Here is a 25,365-nt window from a genome sequence, read left to right as displayed (position 1 = left end):
AAATGTTCATTGTCTAAACACTGGTGAAAAGAAGGCCCTTTAACAATGTTAAATTGTATTTCGACAGTACATTTGAAGGGAGATATGATATATTTGATGCAGATATACTTTTTTTTACACAAGAAAAAAGGGTTGTGAAATGTGTTTTTAATTTTTACTTCAGTTGTACTAAATTCCATTCAACCTAATCCACCTTAAAATGACTCAATGATTCGAACAGAGTGAAATGAACCAGTGAATCGCCGTGGCAACCTTCAGTGTGCAGGCAGATGAAGTCTCTATCCACAACATTAAGAAGGGAAATGATTCAGAACTAAAATGACGTTTTTAAATTCATTTCTGTGTTACATGCAGCCAAAAGATCACATATTGGAACTTGACAGGTTACAACCTCATGGATGACTTCAGTCACTTGGACTTGCCACACAATCTCCCAGTTTGGTGTAATAGCACTGACTAGAGAGACGTCAGACGATGTCAATGCTAGAACAGTTCCTGTGTCATAACCAATAATAGATTGGGCTCATGCTCATTTGTCCCCTTGAATTTGAATTGAACAAGATGACAAAGAAAATGAATGGCTAATGAACATTCTAGATATTTTTGGGTGTGTTTCATTGAAGCGTTTATTTAAACCTTCCTTAACTTGTCACAGACACAATAGACAGATGAGAAGCTAGATAACTGGCTCAGTTAAAAGAAAAGACTCATTGATGTTCTGTTGTTTCTGCTCTCTAAGAATGCTGTGTCAGTGTCTCAGTTCACTGATATGGTTCAGACAATGTGGTTGATTGGCACTATGCAGAATGACTCATTATGGAAGATTTTGTTTGACGATGCTAAGTAGCTTTTGCATGAATTGAATTTTAATTGATTAATATTGTTTATGTTGGCATGAATGAGTATACGTATGTAAAAAGTGAAATCTTATGTCCCTCACAGGTCCTTAGGCCCTGTGCAGTAGTTGGCTGGGCTGGCCCCTATGGCCTTTACTGTGTTGAGGGATTGTAATTCTTCTCTTCAAAACGCATTGCACTTGAATTTGCCTCTATTCACCCTCTTCTCAAGCGCTCCTTTTGTTTTGTCTCTATTTTCCTAATGATACATTTGATATATTTTCTTTCAATCACCCTTGTAGCTTTTTACTCAGCTCAAGCTCTCTTCCATCTGTTCATTAGAATGAACTGAATCATTTAGAAGATGTGAACATTCTGTCACCATGTGGAATTGACCTTCAGTAGTTGTGGTGTTTTGAAGATCAGTGAATAACAGTATAAACACCCTCACTAAGTAAGACATCTGTCAAATGCTACAAGGGACAGGTTCTTCCCCCCCTAAGAATAAAAAACACATTTGATTTATGATGATTGTCTGTTGCTTTAGTGATCAAAATGATGAACAGGAACAGAGAATACCCATTCATGCTAGTGGAACAAAATGGATACAATACAATGTACTAACTCTTTTTTCCCTTGAAATGCATACTGACAAAGGTACTAACTGTATACTTTTAGGGCCCGTTGATTGCGACAGCTTTTACAAATGGATACCATTGAACAGGTGTTCGGTTGCCATCTTATTGGAGGTATTATATTCCATTTATATTGTTTAGCAGTCTTTTCTGTAGATTTACCTCTACTCTGTTACTCCAATTCCACCTCTCCTTTCTTCTGTTAAAATACATACAGTAACCCTCTATTTCACCTCACCATGCTACAAACTTGTACAGGTACAGAAACACGCTTGTTTAATATGTCTATTAAGCTAAATGCATGCAATGGCAAATTACTACAAGTCCATGCTTTTACAAAACAACATGATTCAGCTTTGGTTGTGGAACTTGTCCTCCCTGATTGACTGTATACACTAATCCTATAGGCCTACATAAATGGAATAACAATAATGAAGTTCTTGGATTAATTGACTGTGTACACTAATCCTATAGGCCTCTACATAAATAGAATAACAATAATGAAGTTCTTGGATGAATTGACTGTATACACTAATCCTATAGGCCTCTACATAAATGGAATAACAATAATGAAGTTCTTGGATGAATTGACTGTGTACACTAATCCTACAGGCCTACATAAATGGAATAACAATAATGAAGTTCTTGGATGAATTGACTGTGTACACTAATCCTATAGGCCTCTACATAAATGGAATAACAATAATGAAGTTCTTGGATTAATTGACTGTGTACACTAATCCTATAGGCCTCTACATAAATGGAATAACAATAATGAAGTTCTTGGATTAATTGACTGTGTACACTAATCCTATAGGCCTCTACATAAATGGAATAACAATAATGAAGTTCTTGGATTAATTGACTGTGTACACTAATCCTATAGGCCTCTACATAAATGGAATAACAATAATGAAGTTCTTGGATTAATTGACTGTGTACACTAATCCTATAGGCCTCTACATAAATAGAATAACAATAATGAAGTTCTTGGATGAATTGACTGTATACACTAATCCTATAGGCCTACATAAATGGAATAACAATAATGAAGTTCTTGGATGAATTGACTGTGTACACTAATCCTATAGGCCTCTACATAAATGGAATAACAATAATGAAGTTATTGGATGAATTGACTGTGTACACTAATCCTATAGGCCTCTACATAAATGGAATAACAATAATGAAGTTATTGGATTAATTGACTGTGTACACTAATCCTATAGGCCTCTACATAAATGGAATAACAATAATGAAGTTCTTGGATTAATTGACTGTGTACACTAATCCTATAGGCCTCTACATAAATGGAATAACAATAATGAAGTTCTTGGATTAATTGACTGTGTACACTAATCCTATAGGCCTCTACATAAATAGAATAACAATAATGAAGTTCTTGGATGAATTGACTGTATACACTAATCCTATAGGCCTACATAAATGGAATAACAATAATGAAGTTCTTGGATGAATTGACTGTGTACACTAATCCTATAGGCCTCTACATAAATGGAATAACAATAATGAAGTTCTTGGATGAATTGACTGTATACACTAATCCTATAGGCCTACATAAATGGAATAACAATAATGAAGTTCTTGGATGAATTGACTGTGTACACTAATCCTATAGGCCTCTACATAAATGGAATAACAATAATGAAGTTATTGGATGAATTGACTGTGTACACTAATCCTATAGGCCTCTACATAAATGGAATAACAATAATGAAGTTATTGGATTAATTGACTGTGTACACTAATCCTATAGGCCTCTACATAAATGGAATAACAATAATGAAGTTCTTGGATTAATTGACTGTGTACACTAATCCTATAGGCCTCTACATAAATGGAATAACAATAATGAAGTTCTTGGATTAATTGACTGTGTACACTAATCCTATAGGCCTCTACATAAATGGAATAACAATAATGAAGTTCTTGGATTAATTGACTGTGTACACTAATCCTATAGGCCTCTACATAAATAGAATAACAATAATGAAGTTCTTGGATGAATTGACTGTATACACTAATCCTATAGGCCTACATAAATGGAATAACAATAATGAAGTTCTTGGATGAATTGACTGTGTACACTAATCCTATAGGCCTCTACATAAATGGAATAACAATAATGAAGTTATTGGATGAATTGACTGTGTACACTAATCCTATAGGCCTCTACATAAATGGAATAACAATAATGAAGTTATTGGATTAATTGACTGTGTACACTAATCCTATAGGCCTCTACATAAATGGAATAACAATAATGAAGTTCTTGGATTAATTGACTGTGTACACTAATCCTATAGGCCTCTACATAAATGGAATAACAATAATGAAGTTCTTGGATTAATTGACTGTGTACACTAATCCTATAGGCCTCTACATAAATAGAATAACAATAATGAAGTTCTTGGATGAATTGACTGTATACACTAATCCTATAGGCCTACATAAATGGAATAACAATAATGAAGTTCTTGGATGAATTGACTGTGTACACTAATCCTATAGGCCTCTACATAAATGGAATAACAATAATGAAGTTCTTGGATGAATTGACTGTATACACTAATCCTATAGGCCTACATAAATGGAATAACAATAATGAAGTTCTTGGATGAATTGACTGTGTACACTAATCCTATAGGCCTCTACATAAATGGAATAACAATAATGAAGTTATTGGATGAATTGACTGTGTACACTAATCCTATAGGCCTCTACATAAATGGAATAACAATAATGAAGTTATTGGATTAATTGACTGTGTACACTAATCCTATAGGCCTCTACATAAATGGAATAACAATAATGAAGTTCTTGGATTAATTGACTGTGTACACTAATCCTATAGGCCTCTACATAAATGGAATAACAATAATGAAGTTCTTGGATTAATTGACTGTGTACACTAATCCTATAGGCCTCTACATAAATGGAATAACAATAATGAAGTTCTTGGATTAATTGACTGTGTACACTAATCCTATAGGCCTCTACATAAATAGAATAACAATAATGAAGTTCTTGGATGAATTGACTGTATACACTAATCCTATAGGCCTACATAAATGGAATAACAATAATGAAGTTCTTGGATGAATTGACTGTGTACACTAATCCTATAGGCCTCTACATAAATGGAATAACAATAATGAAGTTATTGGATGAATTGACTGTGTACACTAATCCTATAGGCCTCTACATAAATGGAATAACAATAATGAAGTTATTGGATTAATTGACTGTGTACACTAATCCTATAGGCCTCTACATAAATGGAATAACAATAATGAAGTTCTTGGATTAATTGACTGTGTACACTAATCCTATAGGCCTCTACATAAATGGAATAACAATAATGAAGTTCTTGGATTAATTGACTGTGTACACTAATCCTATAGGCCTCTACATAAATGGAATAACAATAATGAAGTTATTGGATGAATTGACTGTATACACTAATCCTATAGGCCTCTACATAAATGGAATAGCAATAATGAAGTTCTTGGATGAATTGACTGTGTACACTAATCCTACAGGCCTACATAAATGGAATAACAATAATGAAGTTCTTGGATTAATTGACTGTGTACACTAATCCTATAGGCCTCTACATAAATGGAATAACAATAATGAAGTTATTGGATGAATTGACTGTGTACACTAATCCTATAGGCCTCTACATAAATGGAATAACAATAATGATGTTCTTGGATGAATTGACTAAGTACACTAATCCTATAGGCCTCTACATAAATGGAATAACAATAATGAAGTTCTTGGATTAATTGACTGTGTACACTAATCCTATAGGCCTCTACATAAATGGAATAACAATAATGATGTTCTTGGATGAATTGACTGTGTACACTAATCCTATAGGCCTCTACATAAATGGAATAACAATAATGAAGTTCTTGGATTAATTGACTGTGTACACTAATCCTATAGGCCTCTACATAAATGGAATAACAATAATGATGTTCTTGGATGAATTGACTGTGTACACTAATCCTAAAGGCCTCTACATAAATGGAATAACAATAATGAAGTTCTTGGATGAATTGACTGTGTACACTAATCCTATAGGCCTACATAAATGGAATAACAATAATGAAGTTCTTGGATGAATTGACTGTGTACTGTTGCTTTCTCTAGTTTGCATTAATGGCAGATGATTGGGTTTGTTCTCCGTTCACTTTTACTGTACAGTACAGTTTGTAATCTGGGACGGAAACATGCAAGGCAACAAGTATTTTGTCCTTACTGCCCCCCAAAATATTCCAAAACATGTTAGGGACTTAACACTTTTGAAGCCTGGTCTGTCTACATACAATGCATCACTCAGGCCAATGTGTCAAATAAAGCAAGCACATGACATGTCAAATTCAGTGTAATTCCTATTGCCTGTGGTTGACATTGTTGGTTAGGGAGTCATCTGAAGGTAATAGCCAATGTTCCAGTTATGAAACTCACTAATATAATTGAACACACTCAATTAGCACCCTCCTTAACACTGATGCTGTTCAAAGTGCATGAGGCAAGAGAAAGCAACAGTAATAGATGCAATCTGTGTAAACTGGAATTGTGGGAGAATGAGTTCCTGATAGATTTCCTTGTGATGACCTCACTATAGTAGAATGCAGTTGTGGTCTCTCGTGCGGGTGTGGTTGTGTGTATATACTGTACATGCCTCACTGACTCACTCATAGTGTTAGTATAGTAGCAAACAACGTACTGTTATACGATGCTCATGTTGTTTTCTTAGTATGCTAGGTTATGGTGAAGCTTAGGTGCTCATGTTGTGTGCTATTGAAATGTACATGCTCCTAATTGTTCCACTGCATCTGTGTTATTCAGCAGAGTCTATCTGGTGGTCCAGGGAAGACAGACCGAACCTTCTAATTGGCTCTGTGTACAGGTGATGTCATCCAACTTCAAGCACTACAGCATCACCCAGGAGAAATGGTGGAACCACATCAAAAAAATCATCTCAGAAAGGAAAGAAAACTGCTGTACCATAATCCAAACCTGTAACCTGACAACCTGGTTTGTTATGACATTTCTTGATGATTTCATTCACTTTTTTTCCTTCCTTTTATTAGTTGTTTGATTAGCTTTACAGAGAGGCATTTTGGTTTGATCCTAATTACTTGTGTCATTTTTTGATTTTCTCTTGTAGTGTATGTATGCAAATGGGTATGCTTCTCTCTTTCGGGGGTCATAGTCGAGAATGTACGAAGTAATGTGTTCACATTTGGTACCAATTCGTTTAATCAAAAAAGATCAGCGCTTTAAGACTTTCCACTTTGGATTTCTTTTATGTGCATAAAAGAAATCCAAAGTGGAAAGTCTTGGAAAAAAACATCAATTTCATTTCAAATGAAAATTCGAGAGGGTAACTAACTAATAAATCTTAGTAGCTGTTTTTAATTATTGTGATGTCTCATTGTTAACCATAATTACCTATTTTTGGGCAATACAAAGAGGACTCCAATATTTTTATGGTCCTTTTTTACAAGTGTTGTTTTTGTTGTTTAGAAAAAGATATGTATACTATAAAACATTTCATATAAATACATTGTGAATTCAAAGACTTAAGAAAAAGAAATGTAACTGTAAATACTATTCCAGTCATTGCATATAACCAACTCGATGAGAGAATAGCATATTTTTGTGATGGTGTGTCAAAGAAATGTTCTAGCGCGTGAATAGAAAAAAAAGCTCTAAACAAATACTATTATCCTTTACTGCTCAGAGACAGTGACTACCCCAGTGATGGACACAACACATTTCAACACTGATGGCTTGCTCTGGAAATACTCAAGCTGAATAAATTTACAAGTGTCAAACCAGTGCATTTACAAGTGGTGAGTTCAGCGCACAGTTTTTAAATGGATAAAAGATCATCGGTATCTTTTGTCTAACCAAGTGTTATTTAAGAGATCAATATTATTTGAGTGATCATTTAATCCAAAGCACACTGTACTTAGTGTTGAAGAATAGAACTCGAGCCTAAGCATTTTACAGTACTCTGCGCATCCAGACACTTTTATACTCCTGAGAGAAAAGCTCAACTTGTTGTTTGTTGTTTTGTTGTTGTTTGTTTCCTCCCGCTTGTTCCTCTTAAGTTTGGGACTCCATCAGTTCTCTTTTGAATGAATTGGGAAGGAAAACAATTTGATACCATACCTCAGCCCTGTGAGTTATACCTTGGAATCGTTGAGAGGTTTAATTTATTTTAGTGGCAAATAGATTCAAACATTGAATGGAAAAAAAAAATGTATAAATCATTGCACTGTGAGCAGTAAAGAAAGAACAGGCCATTTCCTATTTGCACATGTATATGTTGGCTATTTAAAATGGTCCTGTCTCTGGGGTGAAGTATGAAGGATTATTGGATGTTGCTCCTCTCTAGAATAGGCATACACAAACAGCTTGGCAAATAGCAATTAACTGATTAATTACTACCAATGTGTTGTGGTCATGTCTTTGGATTTCATTGTATCGTGTACGCCAACTTCTAATCTAAAATATTGATGCTATTTTAGATCCAGCCAATAGAAGACACTGAATAAATTATTCATCCTGGTAACCATAGCTGCTGCGCTAATTTCTTACAGTATGTGTAGGGACAGGTTTTGCTCAATTATAGAGACATTTAACGACATGCTTTAAAGTGCAGTAAGATTTGTAAACATGATGATGGAATGAGTGGTGTATATTCTGATGTACTTTTCCTGCTGCAAATATGTTTGACAATTCATTTCACCTGATGTTTCATTTCATTATCTCTTTGGTTCAGAACAACCAGGTGAAGAAAAATGCTGGATGCTTTTGAATGATGTGGAGATATGATCAAGTAATAATTTAAATGAGAAAACGGAAGAGAACCATTGTAATGTTCAAATGTAAAAGGAAAAAAAGAAATACAAAACTTTTTAAAAAAAGAAAAAGATGCTTCTTCACTGATTTCAATTTTGAATCAGGGGATTTTATTGATATTTTTGTGGTTACTAATTGTAATATGATATTATTAAAATGTACTGTGCATCCATCGATTTCTCTCTTTCCATTCCCTTCCCTGTCACCACATACAATCTTTTGTTGATCATCCATGTATTTCAATAGTGTGTAAAAAAAAAAATCACACAAAAAAACAAACAAAAATGAACTTGTAACAGAGTGCTGTCTTTGATACCAGTGTAGTGGTCTATGCTCTTCTTTGTCGTTCTCTCTTTTTCTGGCTTTTTCCTCTCCTTTCTCTGTCACATTCTCTTCCCCTCTCTCTCGCTCTCTTACTCTCCTCTATCTCCTTGTAATTAGTTGTAGATGTTATGTAATTAAGATAATACTTGTAGTTATTAGTGGATTTATGACCAGTAAGGATAGAACTTTCTCTTATTATCAAAAGTTTGACATAAATTTGCAAACAGTTATTTTAATAGCAGTTCCATGTCATTTGTTCCCCGTGTGTGTGTGTGTGTGTGTGTGTGTGTGTGTGTGTGTGTGTGTGTGTGTGTGTGTGTGTGTGTGTGTGTTTTACCGATCTCACATGGTTTCAACTAACCAAAGCTCTCATAGAAGAATTATAGAGAATCAAATTGCTGTAAGATGGAATTTTAAACAAGGCATTATTTGGATCCCCTCCCTTGAATGTTTAAAAGGGGTGTGTCATACTACCTTAAATGTTAACGCTAGATATGCAAAATGTTTATTTTGGATTACTTTTTAACAGGGACACAAGCTATAATTAGGAAAAAGATTTTATGTGAAAGCAACAACAAAAAACATATTTTTTAGAAAGTTCTAACATATTAATGATGATTACTACAATAATAATAATAATATTAATAATCATAACACTACTAATAATAATAAACTGTAATATCTTTTAATGTTTTTACACTATATCCCAGATGCCTGTATGGCTCTGCTATTTTTGGATTACCACTCTGTTTTTGAAATGTTTCTGCCTTTCATTTTACTCATAAAAACATACTTTTTTGTGAATGCTTTTTTTAGTCCCTGAAAACCAGCGCTTTATTCTAATCAAAGTTAGGTGAATGTTGTCTGTTAATGTTGTTCTCACAGATCTCGACAGACATGCTTATTACGTCACAACCTTTGGAAAGAATTTGAAGTCATCTAGCTTTTAGATGCCATTACATACTTGGAGCAAAGATGACACAGAATGAATCTTTCTAATGATTGTTTCATACCTGGTGAAGGTGGTCAACACGGCATAAACTTGAGATACTCCTGAAGATTGTCTTCAATTAGTTCACCTGTTGTTGAGTGTCTTCAAACAGTAGTTCAGTTGGTCAGTAAAACTGTAATGTCTATAGCGGGGGTTACAATTGGGGTATACATGTAAGCTTAGATATCCATGTATTTCTCACTCGTAATAGTTTGCAACACTTGAATATATGTATATATTTCGACCTTTGTCAAGGATTTAGTTAATTGGACGACAGAGAAAGTCAAATATTATGGGTGAATTCAATTAGACTTATACAGGAGTTGATAATAAAATAGTAGTTCTTAGAGTAATCAGTTCATAGATGTACTGTCCATAACAACATGTTCACAAAGAAATGAAATGTATGTGGAACTGGCAGGATGAAATCAGCAGTCCAGGCCCTACACAAAGGTCTTTAGCAGTTGGATTGAATAGATATGAGTAGCATATACTTACTATAGCCTATGATACCATTACAATGCCTTGAGGATCTTAGTCTATAGTAGACACCTCCTTTGATTAAAGTAAAGGCTGGTCATCCCATTTAAATAGCTCATTCCCCTTTGATCTGTGTTCAATATTAGCTTGGACTTTAAGGTAGCATGCCTCTGTTGCTGTCATTGTCTTTTTCATTGACAGCAGTTTACAGCTGATGAATGTTACACATCTTACTATACTAAAACAAATCCATTGGAAAAATGTTGGTTTGAGAAAAAAATCTAAAATAATGTTAAAAAACGACCTGGAAGGTGTTGATATTTGTGTTCGACCTTGTTCATTTAAACTTGAATCTTGAGGCAAGTGCTAGGCAATGGCCAATCATTTCATGCCATCATCCATGAATCACCATCTCCCCCATGTTCATTAGTCTGTGTACAGTACATACATGTTATGTTATGTGTCTGACCTGTATATCCCTCATGTGAACATGTTTGACTAGATGAGAATAGTGATCCCTCTGTATTCTAGACACAGCAAAGCCCTATCTCCCTTGGGTTTGTATAACTTAGTAGCCAACACTGTTTTCATCCCTCGCTGTCAAAAGAGTCAACGTTATGGTGAGCTAGTGTGCTCAGTTGGCATTGCATTGTCTTCAAAATTCAAAATAGACCTTGTTCAGTGGTCTGGCATAGGTAATACATTATGAATGACTGTTAACCAATAAGTGAAACATCCTCTGGTATATTTAGGATACTCTTAACGTGTGTGGATCAGAGTGCACGGTTGTTATTCCAATCTGTAGTAACGTATGAGGAAAAGTGAGCAGTCCTCTATGACTCCACAGCATAATGAGGCTATTGTCCTGCCACGTAACACCCACTGTTTTCCAGTGTGGAGGAGCAGCCTTCCACTGAGCTATCCTCACTAATTTGCTGTCTGCTCCTGATTTGCCTTGCCCATTCCTAACACTTGCCCATTTTTTAACGTTAACAGACTTTTTACGGCGAGAGACTGACAGAACTGCCTGACGTCTGAAAGCATCTTTCAGGTCTTCTTGTATGGCTTTGCTCAAGCCCTGTTGTAACATAAACTCAAATGGATGGGGGTCTCTCACATCTCAGATGTGGAAAGTATAATTTTATATTTGTATTTTCAAATAATAATAATGATGAAAAAAATGTTTGTGAAAGGTTTCCATCCTCTACTATGGTCCAGAAATCGATGTCTGTCTGGAGAAAAAAAATAAAAAAAATATACTGTTTTATTCCTTGTTTTCATTGTTATTTTTGATTTGCTTAACTGTTGTAATAACATTGTATTATTAATTTTGTCTGTCCTATTAAATTTGATGTTCTCTCAATATTCGAATCATTTCAACATTCTCATATTAAATGCAGCATTTAAGGAATTATACAATCATGCATGTACATGTTTGCCTAGTTTTGTACAGAATCAGACAAAACCATTTTTGTCCACAGTATTTTATTACTATTTTACTACAGCTACATTTGAATAGTTTTGCATAATAATAAGTATGACCATGGATATCCATCAATGGACATCAACTTCTTTCTCTCATGCTAGTGTGCTCTTTTGGCATTGCATTTTTTTCCAAAATCGAACTGGACCATGTTTAGTGGTCTTGCACAAGTAGTAATACATCATGGATGACTGTTAAAGGTCCAATGCTGCTGTTTTTATCTCAATATCAAATCATTAAGAACCTTACTGTGATTGTTTTCAATTAAAATGGTCAAAAATAAACAAAAATAACAAAGAGCAATTTCTCAAGCAAGGATTTTGCTAGGACGGTCTGCGAGTGGTCTGAGTGGGGAGGGGAGAATTGAAAACTAGCTGAAAGAGGTTTGGAACTCTCTTTCTTATTGGTCTATTTACTCATGTACTGCCTGGTGATGTCACCAGGCAGGCCAAAACTCCAGAGATGCGGTAAAGGAGTCAATGGAAGCACACATTCCATTGACCGGATTTGAACACATTCAACAAATCTGATCTCACAAAGTGGATATTTGTCAAATCTGTCATGATTTATGTATTGTAACAGGCCCATAATGTGTTTACTAAAGTCCAATTTGGATATACAGTTCATTCCGAAAGTATTCAGTACCCTTGACTTTTTACACATTTTGTAACGTTACAGCCTTATTCTAAAAATGATTGATTCGATTTTTCCCCTCCTCAATCTACACACAATACCCCATAATGACAAAGCAAAAACAGGTTTTTAGAAATTTGAGCAAATATATGAAATTTAAAAATAAATAAAAAATGAAATATCACATTTACAGACCCTTTAATCAGTACTTTGTTGAAGCACCTTTGGAAACAATTAGAGCCTCAAGTGTTCTTGGGTATGATGCTATAAGCTTGGCACAGCTGTATTTGGGAGGGTTTCTCCAATTCTTCTCTGCAGATCCTCTCAAGCTCTGTCAGGTTGGATGCAGAGCGCCACTGCACAGTTATTTTCAGGTCTCTCCAGAGATGTTAGATCGGGTTCATGTCCAGACTCTGGCTGGGCCACTCAAAGACGTTCAGAGACTTGTCCTGAAGCCACTCCTGCGTTGTATTGAATGTGTGCTTAGGGTCGTTGTCCTGTTGGAAGGTGAAACTTCACCCTAGTTTGAGGTCCTGAGTGCTCTGGAGCAGGTTTTTATCAAGGACCTCTGTACTTTGCCCCCTTCATCTTTCCCTCGATCTTGACTAGTCACCCAGTCACTGCCGCTGAAAAACATCCACACAGCATGATGCTGCCACCACCAGGCTTCACCGTAGGGATGGTGCCAGGTTTCCTCAACAAAGGATGTTTGGCATTCAGGCCAAAGAGTTCAATCTTGGTTTCATCAGACCAGAGAATCTTGTTTCTCATGGTCTGAGATTCCTTTAGGTGCCTTTTGGAAAACTCCAAGTGGGCTGTCATGTGTCTTTTACTGAGGAGTGGCTTCCGTCTGGCCACTGTGCCATAAAGACCCGATTGGTGGAGTGCTGCAGAGATGGTTATCCTTCTGATAGGTTCTCCCATGTCCACAGAGGAACTCTAGACCGTTGTCAGAGTGACCATCGGGTTCTTGTTGACCTCCCTGACCAAGGCCATTCTCCCCCGATTGCTCAGTTTCTCTGGGCGGTCAGCTCTAGGAAGAGTCTTGGTGGTTCCAAACTTCTTCCATTTAAGAATGATGGAGGCCACTGTGTTATTGGGGACCTTCAATGCTGCAGAAATGTTTTGGCACCGGTCCCCAGATCTGTGCCTTGACACAATCTTGTCTCGGAGCTCTATCGATAATTCCTTCGACCCCATGGCTTGGTTTATGCTCTGACATGCACTGTCGACTGGGGGACGTTACATAGACAGGTGTGTGCCTTTCCAAATCATTTCTAATCCATTGAATTTAACACAGGTGGGCTCCAATCAAGTTGTAGAAACATCTCAAGGATGATCAATGGAAACAGGATGCATCTGAGCTCAATTTCGAGTCTCATAGTCAAGGGTCTGAATACTTACGTAAATAAGATATTTCTGTTTTTATATTTCATACATTTGCAAAAATATCTAAAAATCTGTTTTCGCTTTGTCATTATGGGTTAATGGGTGCCGATTGATGAGGACAAATTTGTATTTAATCCATTTTAGAATAAGGCTGTAACAAAATGTGGAAAAAGTCAAGGGGTCTGAATAATTTCTGAATACTGTTTTCACTGCATAACATATAAAAGTTATCCCTTTCAGGTTTAGAAGTGCCTCTGCTAAAAGGTATTTTCCATTTATATAAGCTGGTTAGTATAGCTAGCATACAGAAATCGGTGGTGGTAGTCAAAGTAAGTTATACCTGTAATGCAGATGATTGGGAACAATGAAATGAACATGTGTTGGGGCTGACATCTATACAAACAGTATTTTACCTCAACATCTTGTAAAATACACATTTAAACAATATCCTAAATGTAGGATCATTTTGCTGATGGGCAATGAGGACTCTCGGGATCTTTCCCCCATGGCCCTTTCCTCCACATGTTTCCATGGCAATTCCATTGTTTTAGTCGAGTTTGATTGACCTCTTTACCACATCTATCCCACCAAAACAGGCTGAAATGTGAAGCGGTCTTTTCAAACAGCTCTTACACTACAAGGGCATTATCATCCTTTTCACAATTTACAGTATTATTCCAACCCCATAGTGTGGAAATATATCTAAAACAAAGGGAAATCATGTTTCTGACTGCACTGTGCCTTTAACCAATGAGTGAGCCATCCCCTGGTTTCTTTTGGATGGTTTTAACGTGTGTGGATCAGATTACACGGTTGGTTCTTATTCCAATCTGTAGTAACATGAATAAAAATAGTGGGCAGTCTTCTATGACTACACGCATAGTGAGGCTATTGTCCTTCCACGTAACACCCACTGTTTTCCAGAGTGGTCTCTTGAGAACACATCTACACTGAACTCTAACCCCTTAAACGCACAGTCCGTCTTGTTGCGATCTCTAGGTCAGAGAGACTGGACACCTAGCCATGTACGGTGGCTTACCTAACTCTGCAGGTCTGGGTCTGAGGCAGCTTCTCTCTCAATTTCAATTCAATTCAATTCAAGGGCTTTATTGGCATGGGAAACATGTGTTAACATTGCCAAAGCAAGTGAGGTAGACAACATACAAAGTGAATATATAAGGTGAAAAACAACAAAAATGAACAGTAAACATTACACATACAGAAGTTTCAAAACAGTAAAGACATTACAAATGTCATATTATATATATATATATATATATATATATATATATACAATGTACAAATAGTTAAAGGACACAAGATAAAATAAATAAGCATAAATATGGGTTGTATTTACAATGGTGTTTGTTCTTCACTGGTTGCCCTTTTCTCGTAGCAACAGGTCACAAATCTTGCTGCTGTGATGGCACACTGTGGAATTTCACCCAGTAGATATGGGAGTTTTTCAAAATTGGATTTGTTTTCGAATTCTTTGTGGATCTGTGTGATCTGGGGAAATATGTATCTCTAATATGGTCATACATTGGGCAGGAGGTTAGGAAGTGCAGCTCAGTTTCCACCTCATTTTGTGGGCAGTGAGCACATAGCCTGTCTTCTCTTGAGAGCCATGTCTGCCTACGGCGGCCTTTCTCAATAGCAAGGCTATGCTCACTGAGTCTGTACATAGTCAAAGCTTTTCTTAATTTTGGGTCAGTCACAGTGGTCAGGTATTCTGCCGCTGTGTACTCTCTGTTTAGGGCCAAATAGCATTCTAGTTTGCTCTGTTTTTTGGTTAATTCTTTCCAATGTGTTAAGTAATTATCTTTTTGTTTTCTCATGATTTGGTTGGGTCTAATTGTGCTGTTGTCCTGGGGCTCTGTAGGGTGTGTTTGTGTTTGTGAACAGAGCCCCAGGACCAGCTTGCTTAGGGACTCTTCTCCAGGTTCATCTCTCTGTAGGTGATGGCTTTGTTATGGAAGGTTTGTGAATCGCTTCCTTTTAGGTGGTTGTAGAATTTAATGGCTCTTTTCTGGATTTTGATAATTAGTGGGTATCGGCCTAATTCTGCTCTGCATGCATTATTTGGTGTTTTACGTTGTACACGGAGGATATTTTTGCAGAATTCTGCGTGCAGAGTCTCAATTTGGTGTTTGTCCCATTTTGTGAAGTCTTGGTTGGTGAACGGACCCCAGACCTCACAACCATAAAGGGCAATGGGCTCTATGACTGATTCAAGTATTTTTAGCCAAATCCTAATTGGTATGTTGAAATTTATGTTTCTTTTGATGGCATAGAATGCCCTTCTTGCCTTGTCTCTCAGATCGTTCACAGCTTTGTGGAAGTTACCTGTGGCACTGATGTTTAGGCCAAGGTATGTATAGTTTTTTGTGTGCTCTAGGGCAACAGTGTCTAGATGGAATTTGTATTTGTGGTCCTGGTGACTGGACCTTTTTTGGAACACCATTATTTTGGTCTTACTGAGATTTACTGTCAGGGCCCAGGTCTGACAGAATCTGTGCATAAGATCTAGGTGCTGCTGTAGGCCCTCCTTGGTTGGTGACAGAAGCACCAGATCATCAGCAAACAGCAGACATTTGACTTCGGATTCTAGCAGGGGAGGCCGGGTGCTGCAGACTTTTCTAGTGCCCGCGCCAATTCGTTGATATATATGTTGAAGAGGGTGGGGCTTAAGCTGCATCCCTGTCTAACCCCACGACCCTGTGTGAAGAAATGTGTGTGTTTTTTGCCAATTTTAACCGCACACTTGTTGTTTGTGTACATGGATTTTATAATGTCGTATGTTTTACCCCCAACACCACTTTCCATCAGTTTGTATAGCAGACCCTCACAGAGAGTCTCTCTCTGTGACGGTGTCTAGATGTATTAATCACACTAACCACATTTTATTAGAGGTGCCGCCAGGTTCACTGCCTGCTTATTAAAATATTCAAAGGTGTTTAATTCCATTTTTGCACTCTGCCATTCAGTCCAAGGGAAAACATTATTGTCTTAGCCAGTAATTATATCACCCCACCACACCCAACACAGAGATCTCTTCTGAAGATCAAGCCAGGGCTCTGAATAGAAGCATTTCTTGAGACAAGGTGAAAACAGCCCATTTGGTGAAAGCACAATATTGATGGATAGTGTGTAGTGGAGCTTACTCAGCGTATATTTCATATCTTGTATATTGCAGCTTTATGGTTCTCAAAGGCAACTCGCTCATAAGGTCAGCGCGCTTAATGACTCCAAACACTAAACACCCCTTGGATAATTTGGTGCTTAGTTAATTTTATGCAATGCAACATCACTTCTATTAGTCTCACTATGACACTCAATATGTTTATGGGCCATATTCTACTTCAGGTTGACCCAGAGATGCAGTCAAATGGAAAGCCTGTTTAGAGTATGGTACCGATGTAGGATCTTCATTTGAGCCAGTTTGCTACAGCAGGAAAATTATCCTGTAGCAACAGGAAATGTGGATTATAATTCATGGACATTTTTGTAGGGGTTGATACATTTTTCATAAGGGAAAATCAAGTCTCAAATTTGTGGGAAAAAAAGTGAAAACTACAAACATCAGAAGTCTTTTTAAACCTCAAAGGCTATCAAACTGAAACAGCCATCACTAGCACAGAGGCTGCTTCCTACATACAGACTTGAAATGATTGGCCACTTTAAGAAATGTAACACTAGTCACTTTAATAATGCCACTTTAATAATGTTTACATATCTTGCATTACTCATCTCATATGTATATACTGTATTCTATACTATCTATTGCATCTTAGCCTATACACTCTGTCATTGCTCATCCAGATATTTATATTTATATATTCTTATTCCATTCCCTTACTTAGATTTGTGTGTATTGGGTATTTGTTGTGGAATTGTTAGATATTACTTGTTAGATATTGCTGCACTCTTGGAACTAGAAGCACAAGCATTTCGCTACACTCACAATAACATCTGATAACCATGTGTATGTGACCAATAAAATTTGATTTGATTTGAAATACACTACAAGTTTTAAATGTCCTACATTGCAGAACAGCTCTCCTGCAACAGGGTGATCAAATTAAGATCTTACATCTGTACAATAAAATGATGAGCAAAGAAAATGTATTCAGTGCATTTCCTGATGCTTACAGAGACTGACAGTTGTTTTGCAGCCTCGCAGCGGAGACGAGTCACACAGTAGCCATCCCACACACACACTGTAATGAAGGTAAACTTTTTAATACGATTGTCAAAACATAATCACTTTTGTTTTACCTGAGATGGAGAATTGCAAATGCGTGCCATCAGCAGAACTGCTTCCTTTTGTTCTCCTTCCATTTGAGACCGTGTCTCATTTTCATGTTTCAAATTGCTCCAGAGGATTAGAGAAATGAGGGTTAGGCCTATTATGAATGTGATGAAGTCAGTACTGCCTTCTCTCTGTCCCTCCCTCCTTCCCTTAGTGTTGCAGCTGTCTAAACAGACTCTTTGTAGTGGTCCTAAATTGTAGAAATACTCTGGAAAGGGCATTGCCTTCGCTGGACAGTGGTAAGCCCCCTCTGGCCAGTCCATAGAGAAATGTCCATAACACTGATCTGCTATAGTTTACCTACACACAGGTACTCTGGCCTTATCTGCTGCATTTAGTCTGACAATTCACTTCACTGTGAAGGATAGAAATGTTGGAAAGGGGGTTGTATTAAGAAAAGCAATTGTGTGGAAAGTTAATCAATATTGAGCACCAGGTAAGAATTCTGCTTTATATGAAATACCAGAATCTATTTTCTGGGTTTATGTCATTTAGTAAATCCTTGTGATACCAGCCGTTGTACACTGAACAAAAATATAAATGCAACGTAAAGTGTTGGTTGGTCCCATGTTACATGAACTGAAATAAAAGATCTCACACATTTTCCAGATGCACAAAAAGCTTATTTCTCTCAAATGTTGTGCACAAATTTGTTTACATCCCTGTTAGTAAGCATTTCTTCATTACCAAGATAACCCATCCACCTGACAGGATTATTAAACAGCATGATCATTACACAGGTGCTGGGGACAATAAAAGTGTGCAGTGTGTTGTAACGGATGTCTCAACTTTTGAGGGAGCGTGGAATTGGCCTGCTGACTGCAGGAATGACCACCAGAGCTGTAGCCAGAGAATTGAATGTTCATTTCTCTGCCATAAACTGCCTCCAACGTCGTTTTAACCAATTTGGCAGTACGTCCAACCAGCCTCACAACCGCAGACCACATGTAACCACACCAACCCAGGTCCTCCACATGCGTCTTCTTCACCTGCGGGATCGTCATGTGAAATCCATAGATTAGGGCATAATTTATTTATTTCAATTGACTGGTTTCCTTATATGAACTGTAAAACTTTGTAATTGTTCCATCTTGCATTTATATTTTTGTTCAGTATAGTTCCTAATGATATACTATTTATTCAAACTCTATCCCTCATTCTAGAGCTTCCTTTATCCATGACTCTCCCTTTTTATTATGAGGCAGAACATTGGTGTCTTCTTTTGGAGAACTCTTCAGAGAGTTCAGTTCCGTTCTCACCGCGTTCACTCTTTACTGCATCCACTCTGTACTAACGTGTTGTAACGGCATCCTTACACTACCTTTAGAGTAGTAGACAATATCTCACTGACCATTTATATTTCCACAATTATACTCGCTTTTCATATACATGGTGGAAAAAAATACATTTCATATATATATGTCATATATTGATAGAATTGCGTTTATGCTGTCATCTTTTTTATTCAAGTGTTGTCTTTCAGGGTCTGCCCTGACAAAAATGGCTTATCATTATCAACTATAGATGTCAGTCAGGTACACTTGTGGTGTTGCAGACAACTTAATCATTCATTTGGACAAGATGATGGGCTCAATGTATGAGTCTGTCTAAGATCAAGGTTATTCACTACCCTTTGGAGTCTGCCTTAGAACTTTTGCCTTTCTGTCTAAATCATGCACGGGTCTTTCTAACTTCTTTACTTCTGAGAACTTTATGTTGCATTTACAATTTTCATTCCAAATAAAACAGCTGGAACTTCCAAAAGAAGTATACCTATTATTTGTGGAGGCCAATTATGAAGAGAGAAACAAACAATCCATCCCATACTGTTTTTCTAAACAGACAGTAGTGGACTCATCTGCATACAGCAGTTTGACAGTGCCTCATAGGAAGAGGCTCCCTGTGACTTCTCAATGCATTGAACCACCACCACTAGGCCTAATGTGACAGCTCTTTACAACACATACTGCGTTGTACAGACACACACTGGGTTGCAGAGACTATCACTACTACATTGCTGCATGGATAATAAGCGAAGCAAGCAATGCTCACGTTCTGGCCAGAATGAGTGCAGAGTGAAGTAGCGGCAACTCAAGAGGAGGGTAGCCTGGTGGCTGGACATTCATCTGAATCTGTCGGAGAAGCAGGAGATAGCTAGCTCCCGACCTGCATGGCTATCATGCATATTCATGATTTGCAGTACTGCCTGGCTCTCTAAGCAACTCTGTTACTCTTAGTTAGTTTGCCTGGGCCCTCAGCCACAGTGAGGAGTGGAGGACACTGCATAGACCTTGGGGCTCCTCAGCCCTCATTAACAGCAATTAAGAGCCAGTCTGAGATGCCGGCTATGCCTAATTGCCAATTACAGATATGTTAGATATGGGTGAAAGTGACAGAGCTATGTTTAGAACACATCAGGGTAAATTGGCAAACCGTGTTTATGCCTTTTAAATGAGACAGAAATGAAAGGTTGGAAAGCATTGAGGTGGTGCTCATACTACACTTGAGTATCATTCTGCTTTGTATTCACAGCAATTCATTTGACGATAGAAAGAGAAATGCTTGCTGTATGTGCACGTACTAACGGTTACCTTTTCCAAATCATTGCGAAAGATAAGGAAAGCTATTCTCATTTTCTTTTTTTACAATAAAACTTAATGGAGTCAATCAGTCCCTGTAATGTGTCCAGTGGAGAAATGTGTGTCTGTATGGATTTTAGTTGAGGCACTCAGGTGGCTGTCCCCTCCCCCTCTTGCTCCCTCCTGATGTGCCAACCCTGTGGTGTGGTAATTGACGTGACATATTGATGGGCACTCTCCCGCGGCCAGGGAGACGCGCGCCTGCACACCCTTCCAGCTCGCTAATAATTGCTGATTAAAAACTAGTTAAGAGCCCATGAAGACTCAAATGTGCGTTAACCAAATGACCTTCCGGGACCAAGACTGAAAAACAGTGTGCTTTCCTCCACCAAAGTAAACTGACTGCTTCATCTGTGAATATGGCTGCAAAGCTGTTATTGAAGAAGTGCAGATAAGGAGGAAACAGTAGGGTGGGCTGTGATTGCATATGACTTTTTTTATTTGTCTCGAGAATGTGTTTTGCCAATATCCTTTTTGTCATTCACAGATTCAAATTTACTTTATCTTTATTGAGTTCTTATCAAGCTGTTTATGAGCTTATATATTAAGGGAAGGTTGTGCGCTGCCATACTTACACATTAAAGTGCCTGCCAATGTCTACACCAAGCCTCCACTTGTGGCTGATCTGCTATACAGATCATGCTTGACCTCAATTTAATGAAACAAGTAGGTCAAAAAACTATTTCATTCTAAAAACAAGTGTCTTTGCATTAGGTAAAGTCAGTGACATTGCAATTACTTTAACCAATCAAATGTCTGGTTACATATGAAATATATATCAAGTATTGTTTCGGAAGCTTAGAATCAAATCAAATCAAATGGTATTTGTCACATGCACAAAATACAACAGGTACAGTGAAACGCTTACTTTACCAACAATGCTTTAAGAAGTTAAGAAGAAAAACGTGTTAAGTAAAAAATAAAAAAATAAAAAATAATTAAACAGCAGCAATAAATAACAATAGCAGTAGTGAGGCTATATACAGGGGGTACCAGTACAGAGTCAATGTGGAGGCTATATACAGGGGGTACCAGTACAGAGTCAATGTGGAGGCTATATACAGGGGGTACCAGTACAGAGTCAATGTGGAGGCTATATACAGGGGGTACCAGTACAGAGTCAATGTGGAGGCTATATACAGGGGGTACCAGTACAGAGTCAATGTGGAGGCTATATACAGGGGGTACCAGTACAGAGTCAATGTGGAGGCTATATACAGGGGGTACCAGTACAGAGTCAATGTGGAGGCTATATACAGGGGTACCAGTACAGAGTCAATGTGGAGGCTATATACAGGGGGTACCAGTACAGAGTCAATGTGGAGGCTATATACAGGGGTACCAGTACAGAGTCAATGTGGAGGCTATATACAGGGGGTACCAGTACAGAGTCAATGTGGAGGCTATACACAGGGGGTACCAGTACAGAGTCAATGTGGAGGCTATATACAGGGGGTACCAGTACAGAGTCAATGTGGAGGCTATACACAGGGGTACCAGTACAGAGTCAATGTGGAGGCTATATACAGGGGGTACCAGTACAGAGTCAATGTGGAGGCTATACACAGGGGGTACCAGTACAGAGTCAATGTGGAGGCTATACACAGGGGGTACCAGTACAGAGTCAATGTGGAGGCTATACACAGGGGGTACCAGTACAGAGTCAATGTGGAGGCTATACACAGGGGGTACCAGTACAGAGTCAATGTGGAGGCTATACACAGGGGGTACCAGTACAGAGTCAATGTGGAGGCTATACACAGGGGGTACCAGTACAGAGTCAATGTGGAGGCTATACACAGGGGGTACCAGTACAGAGTCAATGTGGAGGCTATACACAGGGGGTACCAGTACAGAGTCAATGTGGAGGCTATACACAGGGGGTACCAGTACAGAGTCAATGTGCAGGCTATATACAGGGGGTACCAGTACAGAGTCAATGTGGAGGCTATACACAGGGGGTACCGGTACAGAGTCAATGTGGAGGCTATACACAGGGGGTACCGGTACAGAGTCAATGTGGAGGCTATACACAGGGGGTACCAGTACAGAGTCAATGTGGAGGCTATATACAGGGGGTACCAGTACAGAGTCAATGTGGAGGCTATACACAGGGGGTACCGGTACAGAGTCAATGTGGAGGCTATATACAGGGGGTACCAGTACAGAGTCAATGTGGAGGCTATATACAGGGGGTACCAGTACAGAGTCAATGTGGAGGCTATACACAGGGGGTACCAGTACAGAGTCAATGTGGAGGCTATATACAGGGGGTACCAGTACAGAGTCAATGTGGAGGCTATATACAGGGGGTACCAGTACAGAGTCAATGTGGAGGTTATACACAGGGGGTACCAGTACAGAGTCAATGTGGAGGTTATACACAGGGGGTACCGGTACAGAGTCAATGTGGAGGTTATACACAGGGGGTACCAGTACAGAGTCAATGTGGAGGTTATACACAGGGGGTACCGGTACAGAGTCAATGTGGAGGTTATACACAGGGGGTACCAGTACAGAGTCAATGTGGAGGTTATACACAGGGGGTACCAGTACAGAGTCAATGTGGAGGCTATATACAGGGGGTACCAGTACAGAGTCAATGTGGAGGTTATACACAGGGGGTACCAGTACAGAGTCTATGTGGAGGCTATATACAGGGGGTACCAGTACAGAGTCTATGTGGAGGCTATATACAGGGGGTACCAGTACAGAGTCAATGTGGAGGTTATACACAGGGGGTACCAGTACAGAGTCTATGTGGAGGCTATATACAGGGGGTACCAGTACAGAGTCAATGTGGAGGTTATACACAGGGGGTACCAGTACAGAGTCAATGTGGAGGTTATACACAGGGGGTACCAGTACAGAGTCTATGTGGAGGCTATATACAGGGGGTACCAGTACAGAGTCAATGTGGAGGCTATATACAGGGGGTACCAGTACAGAGTCAATGTGGAGGCTATATACAGGGGGTACCAGTACAGAGTCAATGTGGAGGCTATATACAGGGGGTACCAGTACAGAGTCAATGTGGAGGCTATATACAGGGGGTACCAGTACAGAGTCAATGTGGAGGCTATATACAGGGGTACCAGTACAGAGTCAATGTGGAGGCTATATACAGGGGTACCAGTACAGAGTCAATGTGGAGGCTATACACAGGGGGTACCAGTACAGAGTCAATGTGGAGGCTATACACAGGGGTACCAGTACAGAGTCAATGTGGAGGTTATACACAGGGGGTACCAGTACAGAGTCTATGTGGAGGCTATATACAGGGGGTACCAGTACAGAGTCAATGTGGAGGCTATATACAGGGGGTACCAGTACAGAGTCAATGTGGAGGCTATATACAGGGGGTACCAGTACAGAGTCAATGTGGAGGCTATATACAGGGGTACCAGTACAGAGTCAATGTGGAGGCTATACACAGGGGGTACCAGTACAGAGTCAATGTGGAGGCTATATACAGGGGGTACCAGTACAGAGTCAATGTGGAGGCTATACACAGGGGGTACCAGTACAGAGTCAATGTGGAGGCTATATACAGGGGTACCAGTACAGAGTCAATGTGGAGGCTATATACAGGGGGTACCAGTACAGAGTCAATGTGGAGGTTATACACAGGGGTACCAGTACAGAGTCAATGTGGAGGTTATACACAGGGGGTACCGGTACAGAGTCAATGTGGAGGTTATACACAGGGGTACCAGTACAGAGTCAATGTGGAGGTTATACACAGGGGGTACCGGTACAGAGTCAATGTGGAGGTTATACACAGGGGGTACCAGTACAGAGTCAATGTGGAGGTTATACACAGGGGTACCAGTACAGAGTCAATGTGGAGGCTATATACAGGGGGTACCAGTACAGAGTCAATGTGGAGGTTATACACAGGGGGTACCAGTACAGAGTCTATGTGGAGGCTATATACAGGGGTACCAGTACAGAGTCTATGTGGAGGCTATATACAGGGGTACCAGTACAGAGTCAATGTGGAGGTTATACACAGGGGGTACCAGTACAGAGTCTATGTGGAGGCTATATACAGGGGTACCAGTACAGAGTCTATGTGGAGGCTATATACAGGGGGTACCAGTACAGAGTCAATGTGGAGGTTATACACAGGGGTACCAGTACAGAGTCTATGTGGAGGCTATATACAGGGGGTACCAGTACAGAGTCAATGTGGAGGTTATACACAGGGGGTACCAGTACAGAGTCAATGTGGAGGTTATACACAGGGGGTACCAGTACAGAGTCTATGTGGAGGCTATATACAGGGGGTACCAGTACAGAGTCAATGTGGAGGCTATATACAGGGGGTACCAGTACAGAGTCAATGTGGAGGCTATATACAGGGGGTACCAGTACAGAGTCAATGTGGAGGCTATATACAGGGGGTACCAGTACAGAGTCAATGTGGAGGCTATATACAGGGGGTACCAGTACAGAGTCAATGTGGAGGCTATATACAGGGGTACCAGTACAGAGTCAATGTGGAGGCTATATACAGGGGGTACCAGTACAGAGTCAATGTGGAGGCTATACACAGGGGGTACCAGTACAGAGTCAATGTGGAGGCTATACACAGGGGTACCAGTACAGAGTCAATGTGGAGGTTATACACAGGGGTACCAGTACAGAGTCTATGTGGAGGCTATATACAGGGGGTACCAGTACAGAGTCAATGTGGAGGCTATACACAGGGGGTACCAGTACAGAGTCAAT

The 25,365-nt window shown here is 39.0% G+C and overlaps 1 protein-coding gene across 16 annotated transcripts in view; it reads left to right on the top strand.

The window, feature by feature from the left end:
* The window catches only part of LOC115105761 (RNA-binding protein Musashi homolog 2), a 392,467-nt gene extending 381,025 nt beyond the window's left edge, over window positions 1-11,442 (top strand). For 6 of the 16 annotated variants that reach the window (XM_029628126.2, XM_029628122.2, XM_029628120.2 and 3 more), the window contains 2 exons: window positions 1,515-1,585; window positions 6,356-11,442. In XM_029628126.2, the coding sequence (XP_029483986.1) occupies window positions 1,515-1,556 (42 nt within the window). In that variant the 3' untranslated portion in view covers window positions 1,557-1,585; window positions 6,356-11,442. Of the gene's footprint in view, window positions 1-1,514; window positions 1,586-1,688; window positions 1,730-6,355 lie in introns of all 16 variants that reach the window. The other 10 variants (XM_029628121.2, XM_029628118.2, XM_029628125.2 and 7 more) reach the window with 5 other exon arrangements.
* Window positions 11,443-25,365: the final 13,923 nt, after the last annotated feature.

Source organism: Oncorhynchus nerka, linkage group LG22, assembly GCF_034236695.1.
Source record: "Oncorhynchus nerka isolate Pitt River linkage group LG22, Oner_Uvic_2.0, whole genome shotgun sequence".
Taxonomy (NCBI): Eukaryota; Metazoa; Chordata; class Actinopteri; order Salmoniformes; family Salmonidae; genus Oncorhynchus; species Oncorhynchus nerka.
This window is presented reverse-complemented; position numbering and strand designations above follow the sequence as displayed.